Source organism: Stigmatopora nigra, chromosome 10, assembly GCF_051989575.1.
Source record: "Stigmatopora nigra isolate UIUO_SnigA chromosome 10, RoL_Snig_1.1, whole genome shotgun sequence".
NCBI classification, from domain to species: domain Eukaryota; kingdom Metazoa; phylum Chordata; class Actinopteri; order Syngnathiformes; family Syngnathidae; genus Stigmatopora; species Stigmatopora nigra.
This window is the reverse complement of record NC_135517.1, coordinates 12,772,829-12,791,238: the sequence shown is the minus strand read 5'-3', so window position 1 is coordinate 12,791,238 and position 18,410 is coordinate 12,772,829. Positions and strand designations below refer to the sequence as shown.

The 18,410-nt window shown below is 37.1% G+C and overlaps 1 protein-coding gene across 4 annotated transcripts in view; it reads left to right on the top strand.

Annotated features, from left to right (window-relative positions):
• chl1b (cell adhesion molecule L1-like b) overlaps positions 1–18,410 on the top strand; it is a 52,216-nt gene that overhangs the window by 16,600 nt on the left and 17,206 nt on the right. For 2 of the 4 annotated variants that reach the window (XM_077726312.1, XM_077726314.1), the window contains exons 1-4: positions 10,794–10,939; positions 16,096–16,274; positions 17,893–18,001; positions 18,200–18,390. In XM_077726312.1, coding sequence (XP_077582438.1) covers positions 10,869–10,939; positions 16,096–16,274; positions 17,893–18,001; positions 18,200–18,390 — 550 coding nt within the window. In that variant the 5' untranslated portion in view covers positions 10,794–10,868. Of the gene's footprint in view, positions 1–10,793; positions 10,940–16,095; positions 16,275–17,892; positions 18,002–18,199; positions 18,391–18,410 lie in introns of those variants that run through there. The other 2 variants (XM_077726315.1, XM_077726313.1) reach the window with 1 other exon arrangement.

Sequence of the window (18,410 nt, the reverse complement as noted above, 5' to 3'; positions counted from 1 at the left end):
GTAAAGAATAGAACTGTGGCAAACCGTATTACTAGCTTTGTGTTGCGTGAAGGGTATTGTGTGTATAGCTGCTTGGATAAGGACCCGAGGAGACCCCTGGGACATGAAACTGAAGGGCACCTAGAATGAGGAAGGACGCATGTGACAGACGGGGCATGGAGTATGAACTTGGGTCAATGTTAAACATGGCTATGTCTCATTCTGGTGAAGAAATTGCTCATTATGGTCACACAATTTAATTTCAATATAAATCTAGAAAAAAATACAAGGCTCCCCTATGCATTAATTTTGTAACATTTATGAAACCTTTATCAATTCAAAATTATTTCTCTCTTCAGCAATATTGTTAAAACTCAATATTTAGCAGATTTTCTATATGGTGTAGTGTAGCATGGCATTTGCAGTACAATATCTCTCTTGAATGTGTTTCTTTGGAAAGCTTTTCAAAGGAAGTACATTGTAAAGTTGAAATTCACTGAAGTCAGGTAATATTGTTGCTTTTGAATGCATTAAATATTGATAGGCAACTGCTATATTAGTTGTGTATGTATTGGATGGTAAAGGTTCAACTGTTTCTTGCTTTAGTGATAATTGTATTCATCCTCAAATGCCACAGTCGGCCATGTATTACTGTACCTGGATATTGCACCCCGCTATCATCATTTACAACATGATAGTGATTGTATTAAGGTCACCATGAGTTATTTCCCACTAAAAGTCTGGATCTGAAATCCAGCGTTCCCCTCTGGGTAGCATTTATTTGAACTGCAGTATATCACAGGTTGCAAACTTGTCAAGTCATTCTTAAAGTGCCGTGACAATGGGCCTAAAATGAGGTGTATAATAGGTGACCATGTGACAGGATCAGACGCCGGTCCAGATTCTCCCCCTGGGATCTTATTAATACTCGGTGGTGGCTCTCATGGGGCTTGTAAGAAGATGGCATTGAGCCCTACGCAGGCACAAACCCGTGTGGGCCATGTTGATTTGGTGTGAACTTGCAAGTCCCGGCATCTGCTCTGCATAGTAAGTAGGTGTTTATTTGCCCACTGTTACCTGCGCGTCCAACACAATGGTGCTTTCCATGGTGAAGATTAGAGAGCAAATCAAGCTTGATTAGACTCATGAAAGCAAAGGCTGACCTGCTGACTGGCCAATTTTCTAATTGGGCTACCACCTGAACCGGGTCTTTAATCCTTATTTGTTTTCTGTAACAGCAGTCCCATTGACTAATTGAATTTATTAGGGAATTCATGAAACACAAATGACCTAATCTCTTCATCCTAATGGGCAGAGAGGATTGTAGAAAGCTTACCAAAAACAATAAGGCTTTGCTTGTTCTTGGTGGTCTTGGTTCTGGCAATGCATTACCTACTGTCGAGGAATACTACTCTATGTTTAGATCCTTTGTAAAAATTTCCTACTGAGTATTAGATGGTCTCTTGGTAAGTGTATTTCCCTACTGCAGCAGTTGTATGATGAATGAAACTGCCAAGTCGATTCATAAACAAATGAAATCTTAGCACAATATGACCCTTCATCACTTCAAGTGTAACTCCCAGTCTTTTCCATAGATGGATGTGAATACAGGTTATATTACTGAGTTCCAACTTTGACATACTATCATCAGAGTTTTTGTAACCTTTTAAACAAAATGTCATTTCAATATTGATGTTGCAATCTTCCAGCTTCTTTAGTACATTTGCAGTTTCAGAGAGAGAATGATCAAAGAGCCAACACTCAGTGTTCCATCTTCCTAGGATGGAGATTGAAGCTTTGCTTCACCGAAGAGCTTCACACCTCCTTGAAAGCTTGGTGTCATATTTGCATTTAAATTGACTTCATGGGTTTCCTGATTGACTTCTTCAGGAACTGACAGAGATTTGACAGTGACTTTGCCTCTAATTTTCCTGCATGATAACATGAACTGGATTAATATTCATTGAATTATTAGCAAAACTTTTTCTCATAGAGGAGGAAAACCCATGGACATCCAGGATGTGAACTTTTCTTAGAGAACTGTAGATGAAGTTTCCCTTAGTCATGATGCATGACTGTGGCACACTGGACTTATTTGTACTGATGAAAATTAGAAAGATAATAAAAGCATAGTGGCAAGGTTTTCATGTTATGCTATAATTTCACTTTTTAAAGTACAACCACAGATATACGTGTATATATGTGTCTCTATGGTTGTATGGTTGTATATGCATCCTTCTTTTCTTTGAGGAAGATTAATTGTGAGGAGTGAAGTGGCAGATATTTAATTCGACTACGTAAACACTGTTGATGAGTAGATTTTTAAATTATATTCAACTTTGGGGCTATTTTTTATGGCACCAATTTGGTGCCAGGATGTGAAATCTAAGCCTAAGCAATTTATAAGATGCAAAGTACTACCAGATGTGGAAAAAAGTACTGTCACTGAAAGGGTAGTCACACATGTTTATGTGACATTGATGTTACATGTAATGTATTCAGTTGCTGAAAAAACAGTCCTGGCAGAGGTGATAAATTTGTTGGGACCCCAAGATCTTTGACTGACAGTTCAGCTGAGGGGTTTTACAGAGCTTTTTACAAAGCGAAAATAATTGAGGCTGGTAATGCTGATGCCTGTCACTTTTCGACAGCTGTTGAATTCTTGGGTGTCTGCCCTCTCCAATAAAGAACAAATGCAAACCTATTTAAAAAAATAAAAAACATTTTACACCGCACTAGACCCTTTCAAAAATGTAGTTGCCCCACCTGAACCTATTATTTTCACTCTGCGTCATGGAATTGTGATTATGCACTACAGAGTGTGAGGGGTTAGACATTTGAGAGAACATGAGGTTCTGGTCATAGATTTGACTCCCCCAGGGTGCGTATTCTTGTTGGGCTAGTGCTTTATGGGCCCCTTAGTTGTGCCGTGTGGTATAACTCTCGCGCTTTTGAAACATTAGCATCGTGTCCACAAGTAGAGAGCATTCCCAGGTTCCCCAAGCAAATTTACAGATGGCTGTACCTCTTCCTGTGGGTCACAAGTGGACGAGAGTGGTGGCTATTACAAAGATGTCTCTGCTGTTTAGAGCTCAGTGTCATTAATACCACATGGAGGCCTCTTTACAACTTGAAATCCTCTTTTTTTTTAAAACCACCTGCTGTGTGAAGAGATCAAGCAAAACTTGAAAGTGTGGCAAAAGCTTCACTATTAACCCTGCGTAACGTGCCTTTCTGAAAAAGGCAAGTAAGGACAAGGCTTTCCTGCTGCTCATGACATGCAAACTGCATTCCTGAGACTAAACATTTGTCTAACAGAAACACTTTTACAAAACACCCATTTTCCAATGCTGGTGAGACGGAAATGTGGCATTTCCTTTGTTATCCAATTGCGGAAGTAAACAGCTTTGTTCCCTTTCATTTATTAAAGCATGCCTTTGGCGGAAATGAAGAGAAAACATTTATTTTTCACACATTTTACATGGGTTGTCTTAAGGGAATTGTCATTCCCTCTTAGGATATTAACTGTTTTGTTCATCAAAAGAAATGTTGTTGTTTTTCTTAAACCCCATGATAATTAAATCTTGTGTAAACAGAATAGTAAGACCCAACTTTGTAGATATACTTTTAGATTGAAAAGAATATAATGGCACTATTTTTTTCAATCATTTTTTTTTTTTATAAACTTGAATCATACGAGCTGCCTAATGGTATAGTGGCTCACTCGCCTGAGTTTGGTGGATTTTTTTGGGGTGTTAACAATGTTTCTGTTGACTCCGATACATTGTGTAAAGGTGGATTGCAATCGTTTGTTCAAATTTCACAATTAAACAAAAAATAGATAATTATATATAAAATATTCACTCACTTGAGACTGTGCATGTGCCTTCCTAAATATGTTCTTAATTACTACATGAATTAAACATTCACTCACTTGATGCCCAACGCCTTTATACAGTGTGCACAGGCTGGAGGTCATTGTCGTGTTGCACACTGGAGAAAAAAAAGTCGAGTGAGTACCAGGCGAGGGGGAGAAAAGTGCCCCTTGGCAAGTAAATGGCTACTGAAGAAGGGTGTATGGAGGTCAAGAAAAAAGGGACAAAAACAGGAACTGGTGTACGACAAAAGTATTGTACTGAACTACAGCATAGTGAAAATTCCAGATTTGCCACCTTGTCACTCACTACAAGTAATATCTGTTGGCAGTCATCAAATCACAGCTGTTTTATTGATAGTAAATGTATTATGTTCGTGTGAGTTAAAGCCACTTACCTAAGATGATGTTTATACCATTTGATTTGAGGTGGGGATCTATAAATGCATCTTTAAAGAGCATGATGAAGAACATATCATCTGAGCCATGCCAGAGACCATGGTACCTATAATGCATAGCACAGCAAATCCATGGCCATCATCATTAGAGCTTCACTACTTTGGACACTAATGGTTGTCCCTGTACTGCTGCCTCGGCACATTGAGATGGCTCAGGTGAGACTTTATGGTGTGAACACGTGAAATCATTACAGTAGATTCACAGTTCATGTCGTACTTTAAAGCAGAAAGCTGTGGTATGTAGCAGCCATACAAGAATAAAACAACAGCTTCGTAAAAACACTCAAAATCAACAGAAGGAACATATTGAGGAATTTGTCTTTTGTGGATATTTTAAATGATGAAGAATGTTTGGTTTATAAATGAATAGTGGGTAGTAGGCAATGTTGGAGGGGGATGGGTCTGGTAAAATTGATGAGCCTTGGATGCAGAGTCAGTGACTCCGAATTGTGTTTTAGATTTGAAACAGCCTCATCATGTGCTTTTGATAGAAAATAGTTCTGCATTAAATGGCACAAAGTCAAATGTGTGAAAGTATATTTCATAAAGATGGATTGCCTATTTTCCTTTGAATGGTAGGAAAAAACAATACATATTTGGAAAATCAATACAGAGTCTGGACAGTCACATTTATCAAATTTGTTCATCTATTCTTACAGTAAGGAAAGCCATACATGGCCGTAACTTTTTTTTTTTTTTACTCTGTGGGTAGATACTGTAAATTATGTGTCTTTTGGAGAAAATTGTATACTTTCCGCCTCTTTATCAGCCTGGAGCATTTTTCTTGCCTGATTTCCAACTTTAAGTACTTTGGAATTGTCTCCAAAGCTACTGCTTTTCAATCAATATGCTTTCGAACTATTTAATTCAATCTGCCCTTGGGAGACTTTGCTATGGTTTCGGTATAGTTGCTAGAAATCAGTATAAATATACAAATATATTAAACATTGAATCAGAATTACATACCAGATATAAAACAAATCAGGCAATGAAAATAATGGTGCATTTTAAAGCCTCCCAACTGGCAAAGAAACAAAGACAATAATTAATAGTTAAAAAAAACAGTTAATAATTTAACCAAAGTATCGAACAACTTCACGGTCCAACATTCAAGAAGACAGTGTGCCACATGTATATTTTAATGCAACCGTTCATAATTACTGGAACAAACTTCATCTGTCATTAAAAAAACGTATGTATTCAGAAACACTAGTAATCATTTATCTGCAGATACTATTAATTAGGTTGCATGCTATGCCTATTGATATGATATCGGGGTAAACAGAGTGTCAGTGATTCTAGCCCAGTGGCCATGCTCTGGCATGTCTGATGCAGATCAATACCTATTGATTAAATGGGACCAGTCACCCGTATAGAGGAGAGGTTAGAATCAGCATCCATCTACTTGGAGTCTGACTCAAATTGGTCATCCGAGGTTACCAAACATTTACAGTCCGAAAGGTTGCTTAGTAATGTATTTGCGTTAATAAAAGTGAACAAACCCACAATTTTTAAGATCTAAGTATCTCAATAAATGACCAAAGTGTAAAATAGTGGGAAAGAAAACACTTTTTTAACATTCTTTCAATTTTTTCATCAATTGTTTCCACTGTTAACCACAGACTTCTCTCAGTTCAAAACAGGGAAAATTCAAAGCCTCCCATTAATAAGATCTTTCAATGAACCCAGACACAAATGCCTCTATTCATTCATGACAAAAATACAAATGTTACTAACGCCAGCAATTCTGAAGCAATTCATAAGGGTTCTCGTTTTGTAACATGAAATAGGCCACAGAAACGGATGCTCCTTTGAGACTGCATTAAACACTGACATATTATTCAACAAGGGAAAAATCAAAACAAGGCAGATGGTTTCCAGGCATTCGACTCTGGTTCTTCTTCTCTCAAACATGCAGACAAGCAAAGTGACACTTTCACAACAAAACTTCTACTTCGGTTAAATGTTCATTTTGTGATGTGGTAGTTTTTGACAGTTTAATCCAGTGTAGTACTAACCATAAACTAAGTGAAACTGATGACATGACTGATCGTAAAAGTGCTGCCAGTGACTGGTTACATGAATATATATTAAACTTACAACATAGAAGACTAAAGTAGCTATAAAATGTAAACTCCTTGTCTTCAAAACTTGGTGTAAATTAGTACAATAATATTTCTATACCTGCAGACCAACACCAAGATTGTAACTGCAACAAAAATGAGTGCTTGAGACTGTTTCAACCCCATTGTGGAACCCATCATTTGTTAACCAATTAATGTACTATGTATTATGTAACGGGACAATAACCATTCATGTGTGACTTAGAAATTAAATGAAAGAAAAATACACTTCTAATTTGCTTTCTACTATTTAATATACTAAATGTGCCTTTTGGCCATGAGATGTGATATGGCTAATTGGCTATCAAGTGACGCTTTGAGAAGACTACAATTACAGGGTTCACACATTAATTTGTAAAAAGCATTACAATTAAATAAATAGTCAATTAACCTAAAAAGGTAGTCCTTTCAGTTAAAATAAATACTGCAATCATTGATTACAAAGATTACAATGGGATGTTTTAACACCACCGTTAAACACACATTGTCCAAAATCTTGTTTTGCCTTTCTGGGGCCAAAGAAAGGAATTGAGAATGAAGCATGAGAAGTTGGCCAGGCTGCCTTTTGACAACCTGTCTGTGAAAAATCACACAAAGGCAGTGCCGCACCCACCAACCTCCACACACAAATACACAATCGTCTCAAATATTGTTCTCCCCCTCATCTCTTGCTGTGTGCTCATGTGAGACGGATCCCAGCAACATTTTCCACTGCAGGATTAGCTGTGTACTGTGACAGGACTCTTATCCCAAATGCTCTCCAAGCGTTGACCCAAGAAGTGTGTGGGAGCAAGTGGCCAGGAGGACACTCCTTAAAAGGCTATTAGATCCTTACTGCTTATTACGTGGGAGAAACCAAGTGAATGGTCATCTTGGTTTCCTTTTGTCTCAAAACCATAGGAAGGAAAAAGCTAATTTTCTGGATATAATTAAATCTTGTTGGCGTAACAGGATTAGCTTTTCAGCGATTTGAATGTTTCCTCAAAAACCTTCTTTGACGTGCAAACTAGAATATAGACTCTATGGTAAAAATTGACATAGGCACAGAGAGAAAACAAGCTTTAACCCCACCCCCAGAGGTTACCGAATTTTGACAATTAGAGAGAAATCTGGAAGCGCCCTTAAAAGCGTAATGAATCCCTGTAAATGTTTTACATTCTAATTTTCTCTTAGCCATGAATTCAATACCCTTTACATTATTGATGTACCACTGTGTTGTTAATCTAATTTCCGTCACCCCAGAAAACCAAATAATCCTATTCATATACAGTGTTACCACCATTATTGGATTGGATTGGATTGGATAACTTTATTCATACCTTATTAGGGACTCTACTGTAAGTTTGGTGCTGTTTGACATTGTATTCAGCAGGTTTAAAAATGACAACTGCAAACAATGTGGAAGACTTGATCATGTGTGACTGGAGTCAAGTCTTTGCCGTTATACTTTAAGCTTGAAAGTTTATTTTGTCAACATGTGCTCTAAATCTGTGCTATGCTTAACTTCAAGCAGACTAGGAAACATATTATACAAATTAACCATTGTAAAAAAAACTTCACGTTGTTTGATCGGGGTCTCAAAAGACATTTTTTGATTATCTTTTTTTGTTTGATCTGGATGTAGTTCCATCTGAATAAATTCATTGTCAACAAAGATCTGGGAAAAATTGATTAAATGAAAGCATCAAAGATAAGGAGTGAAAAAGAGGCACATTTCATACAAATGTGGACGTTATAAGGCTAGAAATTTTACCAGTCTTTCGTTTGTAGTCACAAATAATTCATAAAATCACAGGGATCAAAAGCGTATCAAAGGAGTTTATTAATTTCCCCAACTATGAATTCACACAGGTTTGGGTCACCAAAATGTGGTATTTGCCAGCAAAAAAATGACCATTTTTTTATCTTGATGTTAATTTTTATTTAATAAGAACTTAAAGTGGAATGGGTCGAGGTTCTAATGGGTTAGCCAAGAGCCCTTTATAAATATAAATACTCAAATAAGTGCACTTCCTGCATTAATAGAGTGGATGCGATAATGCTGAATCAGCTGCAATGTATTGCACAGAATAAGTCTGCACCTTGAAAAATGGGTGACTTCTGTATTTACCTTAGATGGAAGTAGTATATGTTATCAGCCAAGAGCAGAGCAGCCCTTTTATCAGCAAGTTCCAAATTTGAGACTTATTTATTCTTTTTTTTTTTGACAACCTAAGTAAGACCAAGTTCTTGGTGGAATAGAATGCATGCCCAGATCTTATTTGAAATTCCTCAAACTCTGTCTAGCTAGCACATTTTCCAGATGATGTAAAGGGGGGGAAAGTGTTCCCTACCTTAGCAGTCCTAAGGGATATTAACTGCTGAACCCTGAGTCATTTTTAAACCCCCTTTTGAAGCAACAGCATTTATCATTTGTGGTCAAGTTGAACAACCATTACAGAGTTCTTACATGTGGTTCCTTTCCATTAATTGTGCCCTGAATTTTAAGAGTCAACATTTCTATAGCAGGCAGAGAACTGACTTTAGTTAATATCTCCAATGGAAAAAGACCATGTATTGAGTTAGGTGTCCTCTGTAGGTTGGTATTGATCTATATTGGTCTTTTTTTCTACCGCATTTTTAGTTATTAAAAAAAAACATATGAGACATCAAATTAGATTGTAAACCGGGGACATTCTTCTGGGATTATGTCCAATGCACTAAAAAGTTTACCTGTGATAAATTCATGAACACTGAAAGTGTTAACTGCCTGTTCTTCTAGTCACTCATCTCACTTAGCTTCCACTTTGATTCACCCCCAGAGCATTAAGCATTTGTTTGAGTTCACAAGGCCTCCCTATGTTTTTCGGGGCTTAATGGCAGCTCCATCCTGTTGTGACTTAATGAGTGCTCGTGGACTCTGAAGATTTGGCACTGACAAGTAGAGGGATCGGAGTGTTCTCAATTACAGACTTTGGCTGACTGCACTCAATCTGCCCCTCAGTCCTAAAAAAGGTTAAATGAGGGAGATTTTTGTCAGATAGTCAATTTGACAGGGCAACATGAATAATTGCTGAAGGATTACATTATCAAAGAACATTTTAGCGTTGGAAAAATATGCTGTTAAACAATTAGACATTAATAAATCATGTTGTTGCTGAATATTCCAAATGATCAACCTTGGCACGGGCCAAGAAATAATTAAATTTTGTGGCTGCTAGTACTAGTGTTGCAACAAAGCTTTGGTTAGTTTTCCACTGTGGTTACGACCCACATCAGCATAATTCACGCATGACCACCCTCCCCCTCCCATTTATGCCTTTCTCCTTGGTAAAACCCAAGTCTAAAACCGAGTCCCTCCATCATACATCATCCAGACTGAGCAGGCTATATACCCCTCTTCCACTCCCGCCCCCCTATGCTGTGGGAGGGTGCTTGTGCTTTTGGTGGAAGGTTCTTATCAACAGTCTCAGCACTTCACCAAGCTTTCAGTTGACATGTCCCCCAGTCTCAGTCTATCCGTATAGCTTTAGAGTCGAGTTCTCTGTTCATCAGAGTAGAACAATCAGGTTCTGTCTAATGCCAAAAGTCTAAACCGGTTGATTAGTTCATTTGTTCCTCAACTCAATGTCCTTGCTGTGCAACAAACTGTGTGCTCCAATAGTATGAATACTTAGGATTTGCTCAATAGAAAATTAGTATTTAATAAGTGATACCGATGATGAATGAATGATTGAGAATCTTTTGTTAACACTGTGGTCAGATCTAATAATATAACAATCGGGCATGTTTTCAGTAACATCCATTCCCCGCCTGAATTAACAGTGCGACCAAGTCCATTGTTTAGTTTGCCAAAAACAAAAATGTTTTATTTGGACATGAAATAATTGCATAATGAAATAAATATCACATAATATAGAACACTACTATTTCAGTTTATTGCTTCCAGGTACTTTTATATGTATCTTTTTAATTAATTGCCACCACCCCATTCAAACTGAAAGGGGTGTGTTTTGTTCCAAGGTGTGTGGTATTAAAGAGATTATCTATTCAAATTAGAATTTGTTGAATGTTAATAATCATTTTCTGGTTTAACCATGCAATTCTAGGTTCTTCTGGTATGAAACCCAAAGAACTGTCTTATAAATATAAATAATAAACAAGGCGAATCATTTTGGTGACCCTAAGAAATCTCAAGTTGCGTGCAACAAGATGAGAAATTGCATTCCACCACTCCTTTGTCTACACCATGTGAATAGCCTTTTACACGGGGCTTTGTGGGATTGATTGTCAAAGGCTTAATGAGCGACTTAACCAAGCCAGAGGCTTTAGGCAACATATGTGACTACGGTGCTTGTCTTCCTCTATATCAAGCCTGCATGACACAACACAAAGCCAGCTCAGCACTCTACATTTTCTGCTAGTTTACTAACAAACACATTCCATTTATTCTGAATGTTATTGCCATTAAAGGGAATACATAAACTTTTTTTTTATGGGGACCAGAGGAAAAGATGTCACTTGTTGTAAGTAACATTTATACATGGCAAATTGAATTTACATTTACGGTTATTGAGATAGTTATTCCTTTTTGTCGCATAAAAATTTCAGTACCTACCCATCAAATGTGTGTCGTATGATAATCACAAAGTGCGGGTTTGCTGCATGTAAGTGAAAGATTAAAATGTATTACATATATAAATAATTAATAGCAGGTGCTATTTTCTAGACCTCCCCACAAGAAAAGGAATCTGGAATATACAAATGCTTATGTTCGAAAAACCTTTCAAACAATATAAACACATTTATACAATGTATACAATGTATTTAAGTTGATGTTTTGTCTTTTACCTGAAACAATGCTAATATAGTATGACAAGTAAAAATGTATGTGGTATGGTGTAGATAGGCAAGGTTTGTAATATTATGAATGTTTCTTTATTTATCCTTATTTATACAAAAGTATAAATACTGAATCTGGAGTAAATCATCAGAGACTGGTTTTGTAATCATTCCCTTGGAATTGTTTGAACACACCCTCAGTTCGACCCTATGACAGGATGTAGGTAACATAACCAAACAGCTCTTTTCTTAATGATTCAACCTCCACTGCATTACAGTGTTGTAGCAAGTCTTTTTGTTTTATCTCATCATATGCAAATCAAACAAGGGTTTAAGTGTCATTAAAAAGAAATGTAATTTTCAATTTTACGAGTCTCAATTAGATCTGATTATGAATGACACGAAAATGAATTTCATACTACAACACTACTCTTCAGTCAGGGTTGAATAATATTGAAGACAACCATAGTGTATTACAAAAGGATCCAATTTTAGTATTGTCCAGACCTCGGTACTCAGAACCAGAACAGGAAATTCAAGCAATGAGTTATAACACCAAAGCTCTTGTTTCACTGGCCTGTTATGACTGTTAACAGACATCTCATCCATGCATCTTATATCTTGTTCTGACTGAATTCAGCACTTTAGTGTGGTGGAGGGAAATACATTTTTTATGTTTTGATGATGTAGGGAAATATTTGTGATCCAAACGCTATTAATCATGTCCTGCTGTGACAAAGACACATCAGGAAATATTGCCGGCATTTGTCAGACACAGTGAATGAATGTAGAAAGAGGAGTGCTGTGCTTGTGACTGCAAAATATTACTCCAGTCACTTCATTCCAGTTTGTGAATTCATCTCTCTGTTGGTTTCTGGACAAATCTCTCACACTAATGTGATTACTGTCCTAGACTTTGGGCACACCTGTGGGGCTTCAGAAAAATGGTTCTGAAGAAAAATGATGCAAAAGCTGTACAGTTGCATACAAACAGATGAAACACACCTTCCCTTTAGTCTGAACCTTTAAACATTTTCACCCAATTCAGAGTGAGGATAGCATTGACTTTGTTTTGACGGCCATAGCGAATGGCAAACCGATCCTCAAGGGCCGCCGTGGGTGCAGGTTTTTATTTCAACCGATCCAGCAGAGAGAGTTTAACCAATGAGATTTCTGCAGAAAACAAGAAGCACCTGACTGCAATCCACTGATTGCACTTGTAGAACACCAGATTGGTGAAAGCGTGCCCTCTCTATCTGTAGGAATGAAAACATGCACCCACTGCGGCCCTTTGTGGAATAGTTTGCCCACCACTAGGCTAGAGTTAAGAGTTAATTCTATTCTAGTTGCTGTTAGTTCTTGGAAAATTGTAAGGAGAATAGGAATGTGCACTGCCCTCTAAAAAGCCAATTGATTACCACTTCCAGGTGAGTTTACTGTCAAACTACTCCTTAAATAACAATTGCACTTAGTAACAATTCCATAGCTTAGTCCTTCAGTTCACGGCCTAACTGTTAAGGCTAATTAGCCCTCCTGTTTTGGTGTTGTAATCCATTTAGCAATGACTGAACATGAATGGTGCAGATTTTATTGTTCTGCAATTTGTGTTTTCTTGCTGTTTTTTGCTAACTGCACACTATCACTCTTCATTAGTTAATACAAAATGCACAGGTCACAGATCTTGGCTCTTCAGAAGTAGACTACTACGTATTTGGCTCCATCTGAGCCTCATGCCTTCACTCTTAGCGGAATCACTTCCGCTTTCATCCTCCTTCGTTTCCCCCTGCGAATACCACACACACCTAAAAAATTAATGTTGCCGTAATTGAACTGTCACACTTCAGAATTGCCGCCAATGTGAACAATTATGGGAGAAAATTATCTAATAGTGTTCCCACTTCCGAATGTCGTCTAATGTCTTGTTTCAGATTTGGTCCTATCAATAACGTTCTTAATAATAGATGATGTGCATGGCCAGGCTTGTAGTAGCAAATTGAATGCACTTATGATTGCCAAATGAAAAAATGTGTAAAGACTGCTAATCTTTTTTTCTTGTGAGTTTGTGTACTAGTTTGTTTTAACGCTCAATACAAAAAAACTTCAATTCAACAGTGCAAATAAATACTATTTGCTAGGATATTCTTGTCTAATGACAGATAAATAATCATTCACAGTGTAAGTGTAAAAAATATGAATAACAAAAGTGTGTGAGTTGCCATCACTGGTCTTGAGCAAAAGCTATATTTTAATCCAATCTGACAAGATGATGAGCCACTTAATCCTATTACAGGCTTTCACACTAAACTACACTAGGTCTGCACGTGCCTATCTGTTGTCTTTTTGTAAGAAAGCAGCAGATGGTGCAAACTAAATAGACCACTGTACTGAACTTTGCATGGTTTCTCTTGCCCCCCACACTTTTCTCTCAAAACGTATCCATCCCCAGATATGTAATGTGAAAAGTGTTTGAGGGTCAGGGGCAAGATGCAAGGCCAGGCCAGATGGTTGGAATATGATGATGGAGTTTGGCAAAATTATAGAACAGGTTTGCCCCCCCTCTACCGGCCGTATGTCATTGAGTGGACGTCATTATAGAAATAAAGGATTTGCAGTAAACCTGAATTTTGGAAACCCATAGATTCAATGGATTTCCCCCTATAAACAACGAACATTTAAAAGAAGCAAAAAATAATGACAAAAAAACTGTTCACATCAATTTCCGTTAACTTAGTTTTACGATTTATTGTCCCTCAATTTATATTGGCATAAGTTAGGTATTGAACAGTATAATTTTATTCCACGTTTTTTCCAGCTCATTAGCTTATTCCTCAGTATGTGGCAGCCAATCCAATTTTCCCTTTTTCCCACTAACACACATGAATGCACACTAAACTTTATGCTAATGTGAGAAGAAAATGCAATTAAGTTGTTAATGACAGTGAACATTACTTTGGTAAAAACACGAGTTAACTGCTGATTGCAATTAACAAGTAAACCATGTTCATTCCATGAACACTTAACACTGAGTAATAAATGAGTGAAAGCATCATACGTATACAGTATATACTGTACTTCTGCTTTAGAGTAGGCTTAACCATGCTTTTCTGAAGACACATTCACAAGCTAAATTCCCATTAATTTCTTTTTAATTAATTTCTTGTCAAGATAAACTTTCCTCGAGAACACAATGACTGACATTAGATGTCTTCTATTGCTTTAAGGGGCATACATTTTTAACACCTCATATTACTACAGGAATGTCTTTTGCAAAAACCTTTGTTCAAAACTTTTATTTTAGACAAATTAAATTTCATATGAAGTAAGTGTGCAAAAATGCATAGAGATTTTATTCCTTTAAAACTTCTTCTGCTCTTTATCTTGACCCTTGACAATTCTTTCAAGAACAAGTATCACGCAACGACTTTCAAAGTAGTGAAACTGATCATTTGCTCCTGGCAATGTCTCTCTTCTTACTCCCTACACTGTCGTACGTCTGTCACCTCTGAGTCTTGGCAAATGAAAGTTAGGGTTTCTATTGGCCTTCCCACAGTGAGTAGCTTTTAACCTCCTGCCAAATTCATCAATCTCCGGCTGGTCTGATAACTGTTGAATGGGGTGGGGATTAAGAAAACCCTAGGGTCTTTAAATCAGGCGAGCTTTAGGGGGCCCCTCGTGTGCATCATATATGTGAAATAGGATGCGAACCCGTGACTTCAATGTAGACATTATTACTCGCCACCGTCAAGTCCTTACCGGACCTCCCACTACCAGATGGCAGTGTTAATTCTCAGTAAATGTTTAATAGGAGGGGGGGACAAATTAAATCAGAAGGCAAATCATCAAGCGCAGTTTGAACAAAATGTAATCCATGTGAAGTAGTGTTTGGAGGGGAGAGGCAAATGTGGACATTAGGAAAACAATAGCTTTGGGGCAATGGACCGCCTTCTACCCCTCCTCTTTTAGCCAAGCCTACCATGAACAAAGCACGAGCCATTTACAACAAGCCTCTATCTTTGATTTCATTCAACATTTAGTAACATAAATCAAATTGTGTGGGAAAGGCTCAGACAAAAGAACGCCTCAGGCATTTTTTTAGAGTGACTTATAACACTGGAACACCAATCTTCACCTCTAGATAAGGTCAATACCACTCAATTGTGATTGAGTGTGGTGTATATAATGCTAACCTACAGCCTGGTACCCCTTTTGCTGATATATATGGGTGGAGCTGAGGTCACAATCTGGGTTGGATACTAGTATTGACCCAGGAGGCCTCTAGTTAATACCATTAAGTTGAAAGGTCATTAAGTTCAAAGTGCATGTTCAATTGAAAAATCGTACAAAATTAATTCAATTTTCTCTTTGGGAATTGGTTTTTGTATTGACAAATTTGTAAAAGACTTGTAGAGTGATCCAGTAAAACCTTTAGTACGACGGAAACATTTGTATTGTTGTATTTTGTATGTTTCATGTATAAGAAATGGTTGTAGATAATGTCCCTTTTGACTAAATCAAGTCTATTATCATTTTATTTATTATATTTTTTTATTTCCATTGCCTCATGGGAAATACACTTGATGCAGGTACTAACATCAAAAGGAGGTTGACTTGAATGGGTAGCTGAATATTTTAATTTGAATATTTCATGGAAATTTACATGTGGTGCAGAGTCCCTGTTGCAGCAAATGAACATATTTGGTGTGCCGGGTTATGGATGGCTGACTAGAGAGAGCAGCCAAACCCTCAGTCACAGGGGAGTTGTTGTGTCTGAGGTTTTCCTTTTCCTTTGCCACCACGTGGCAGAATTCATGGGGCTTCTCCATCTGCTCTACTTTCACAGGTACCACTTTTTCAGTACACCAGAGACAAAAACTGAGGAAACATTGGAAAGCACTTGTTTCTTGATAACTGAGTCCACAATGAAAGCCATAACACGCTGGACAATAAATGGCATTCTTGCCTCAGTCACCTTTATCTGTGCCTTTCAAACCACTACAGCCATTGATATCCCCCTGGAAGGTTAGTGATACATTTTCCTCTTTTACACATACACATACACACACTGTGCAGAAAACAATGATTGGAGGAATTCATGTACTGTGTTCTTGATCCATTTAGCATAGTACAATACTACATCCACAGTACTATTACCCATAATGTTGAAGTATGTCTACTTGTTAACTTTTTTGTTGGCATTGTATTGTTTTTTTTTGTTTCTGTACATACGTCGCAAGAAACCAGCTGGGCACTAGACACACTCTCAAATGATGTATCAATGCTAAAATAAAAATTAAAAAACATTACAATGCACCTGACTAACTCAGCAGTCAAAGTGTTATCAACATCCGATTAAATAGTCGAGTTTAGATTTGGTAGACTACTTTGCTCAGCTCTCATCTTTCAATCAGTGGGCTGACAAAAACTTTCTACATTAAAATTCACACCTAGAGGCAATTTGGATTTTAAACATTTAATTTAAGGCTTTCTTGCGGTAGGTAGATCGACTACAGAACTAACCCACACACAAACCTAGAAAAGAAAGACCAAAAAAATGCACATAGAAAGATGTTCTTGACTGATATTATATACATTTTTAACCACAACCTTGATGGTTTAAGAAAGATGTTCTAAACGTGTAACTTGGTAGGATTCATAATTCTTACTGCATATTTAGTTTGCCTAGAGTCATGTACAGATTGAAAGCGGGAAAAACATTCACATTGGAAACTAATGCAGTTGAATTATTAAGAGTATGCTCCTTTTTATCAAGCATTGTGTGAATGGAATATATTTACAGCTATTATCATGCTGGAATCATGTTTTTTTGTATCTTTTGTGCCTGTGTGTTTGAGTTTCCGTGGAAACATCAAACTGCTCTAAATTATTCAAGATTGTCTCTCAGGGTTTGATAAAAAGTGCTTCAAACAGGTTATTTTTTTCTTCTAAAAATGGATGCCACTTTTTATTTCAGTCTGAAGGGGGAATAACATTTGACAAAAATGAATAAATCTGAATCTTCTCATACTTTGCTTTGTTTATTTTCTATCATCTTTCCACTGCTAACTACATTTTCTATTTTTTGGTCATGTAAACAGTAAATATGCTCTAGAGAGCTCTACCTTTTTGTGTTTTTAGAACACAATCCCAATCATATATGCATATTCCATGGTGAGCTTTCCCCCTCTAATTTTAACCACACTGATAATTCTATGTTCTTCTGTTTTATTTTAATAATTGCTATACACATTTTATCATCATATTGGCAAACATCAATATTCTGATAGGGTTTCATTATCTCGGTTATGGTCAAAATGTTTATTTGTGACTCCATGGGACTCCACTCTGTCTTTTAAAAGATAACCTTGGATAATGAATGTGTATATTACATATGTATACATATATAATTAGTTTTTTTTAATCATTGTTTGCTTCTTAAATAGTAGGCTATTAATCGCTGCATTATAGCTCAATTAAAATAACTGAAGTAAAAAAAAAGTCCTTCGGTCTATTAATGCTATCAAATGTATTGTAGCATTTGGGCTTTTCAATTGGATTCATTGAGTAATACTTGTCTCTGTATGTGTATAACTTTTTTATGAATTACTGAAATGCTTATGCTTTTTGGTTTGTTGCCCAGTTGAGCAGCTGCCCAGCATCACTGACCAATCGCCAAGCTCTCTCATTGCCTTCCCATTTGATGAAAGTTATTCCATGACATGTGAAGCCAAAGGGAATCCCGTGCCAGAGTGAGTAGCACATTTTGCATCATTTCAGCTCAATGGACAGTGAAGATGGCAAACTTGATAGTAGCCAAATGAAAACAATAGTAATTTACACCAAATGTGAGAAATATTGACTGTGGTCCTCAACACAAACACTGGAAAATGTCCACACTGCAGTCTTAACCGAAAGAATATTGCCATTTCACAACTTTCTTTTTGTAGATTCAGATGGACTAAAAATGGAGAAGAATTTGACCCCTCTTTAGACCCCCGGCTGATGAAAGATGAGGATTCTGGGACTTTTGTGATACCTAATAATGGGAACCTTACAGAGTACCAGGGAACCTATCTTTGTTATGCCTCAAATAAGTTGGGGACTGCCACATCGAAGGACATTGAATTTATTGTTCCTCGTGAGTATTTTTTATTTATT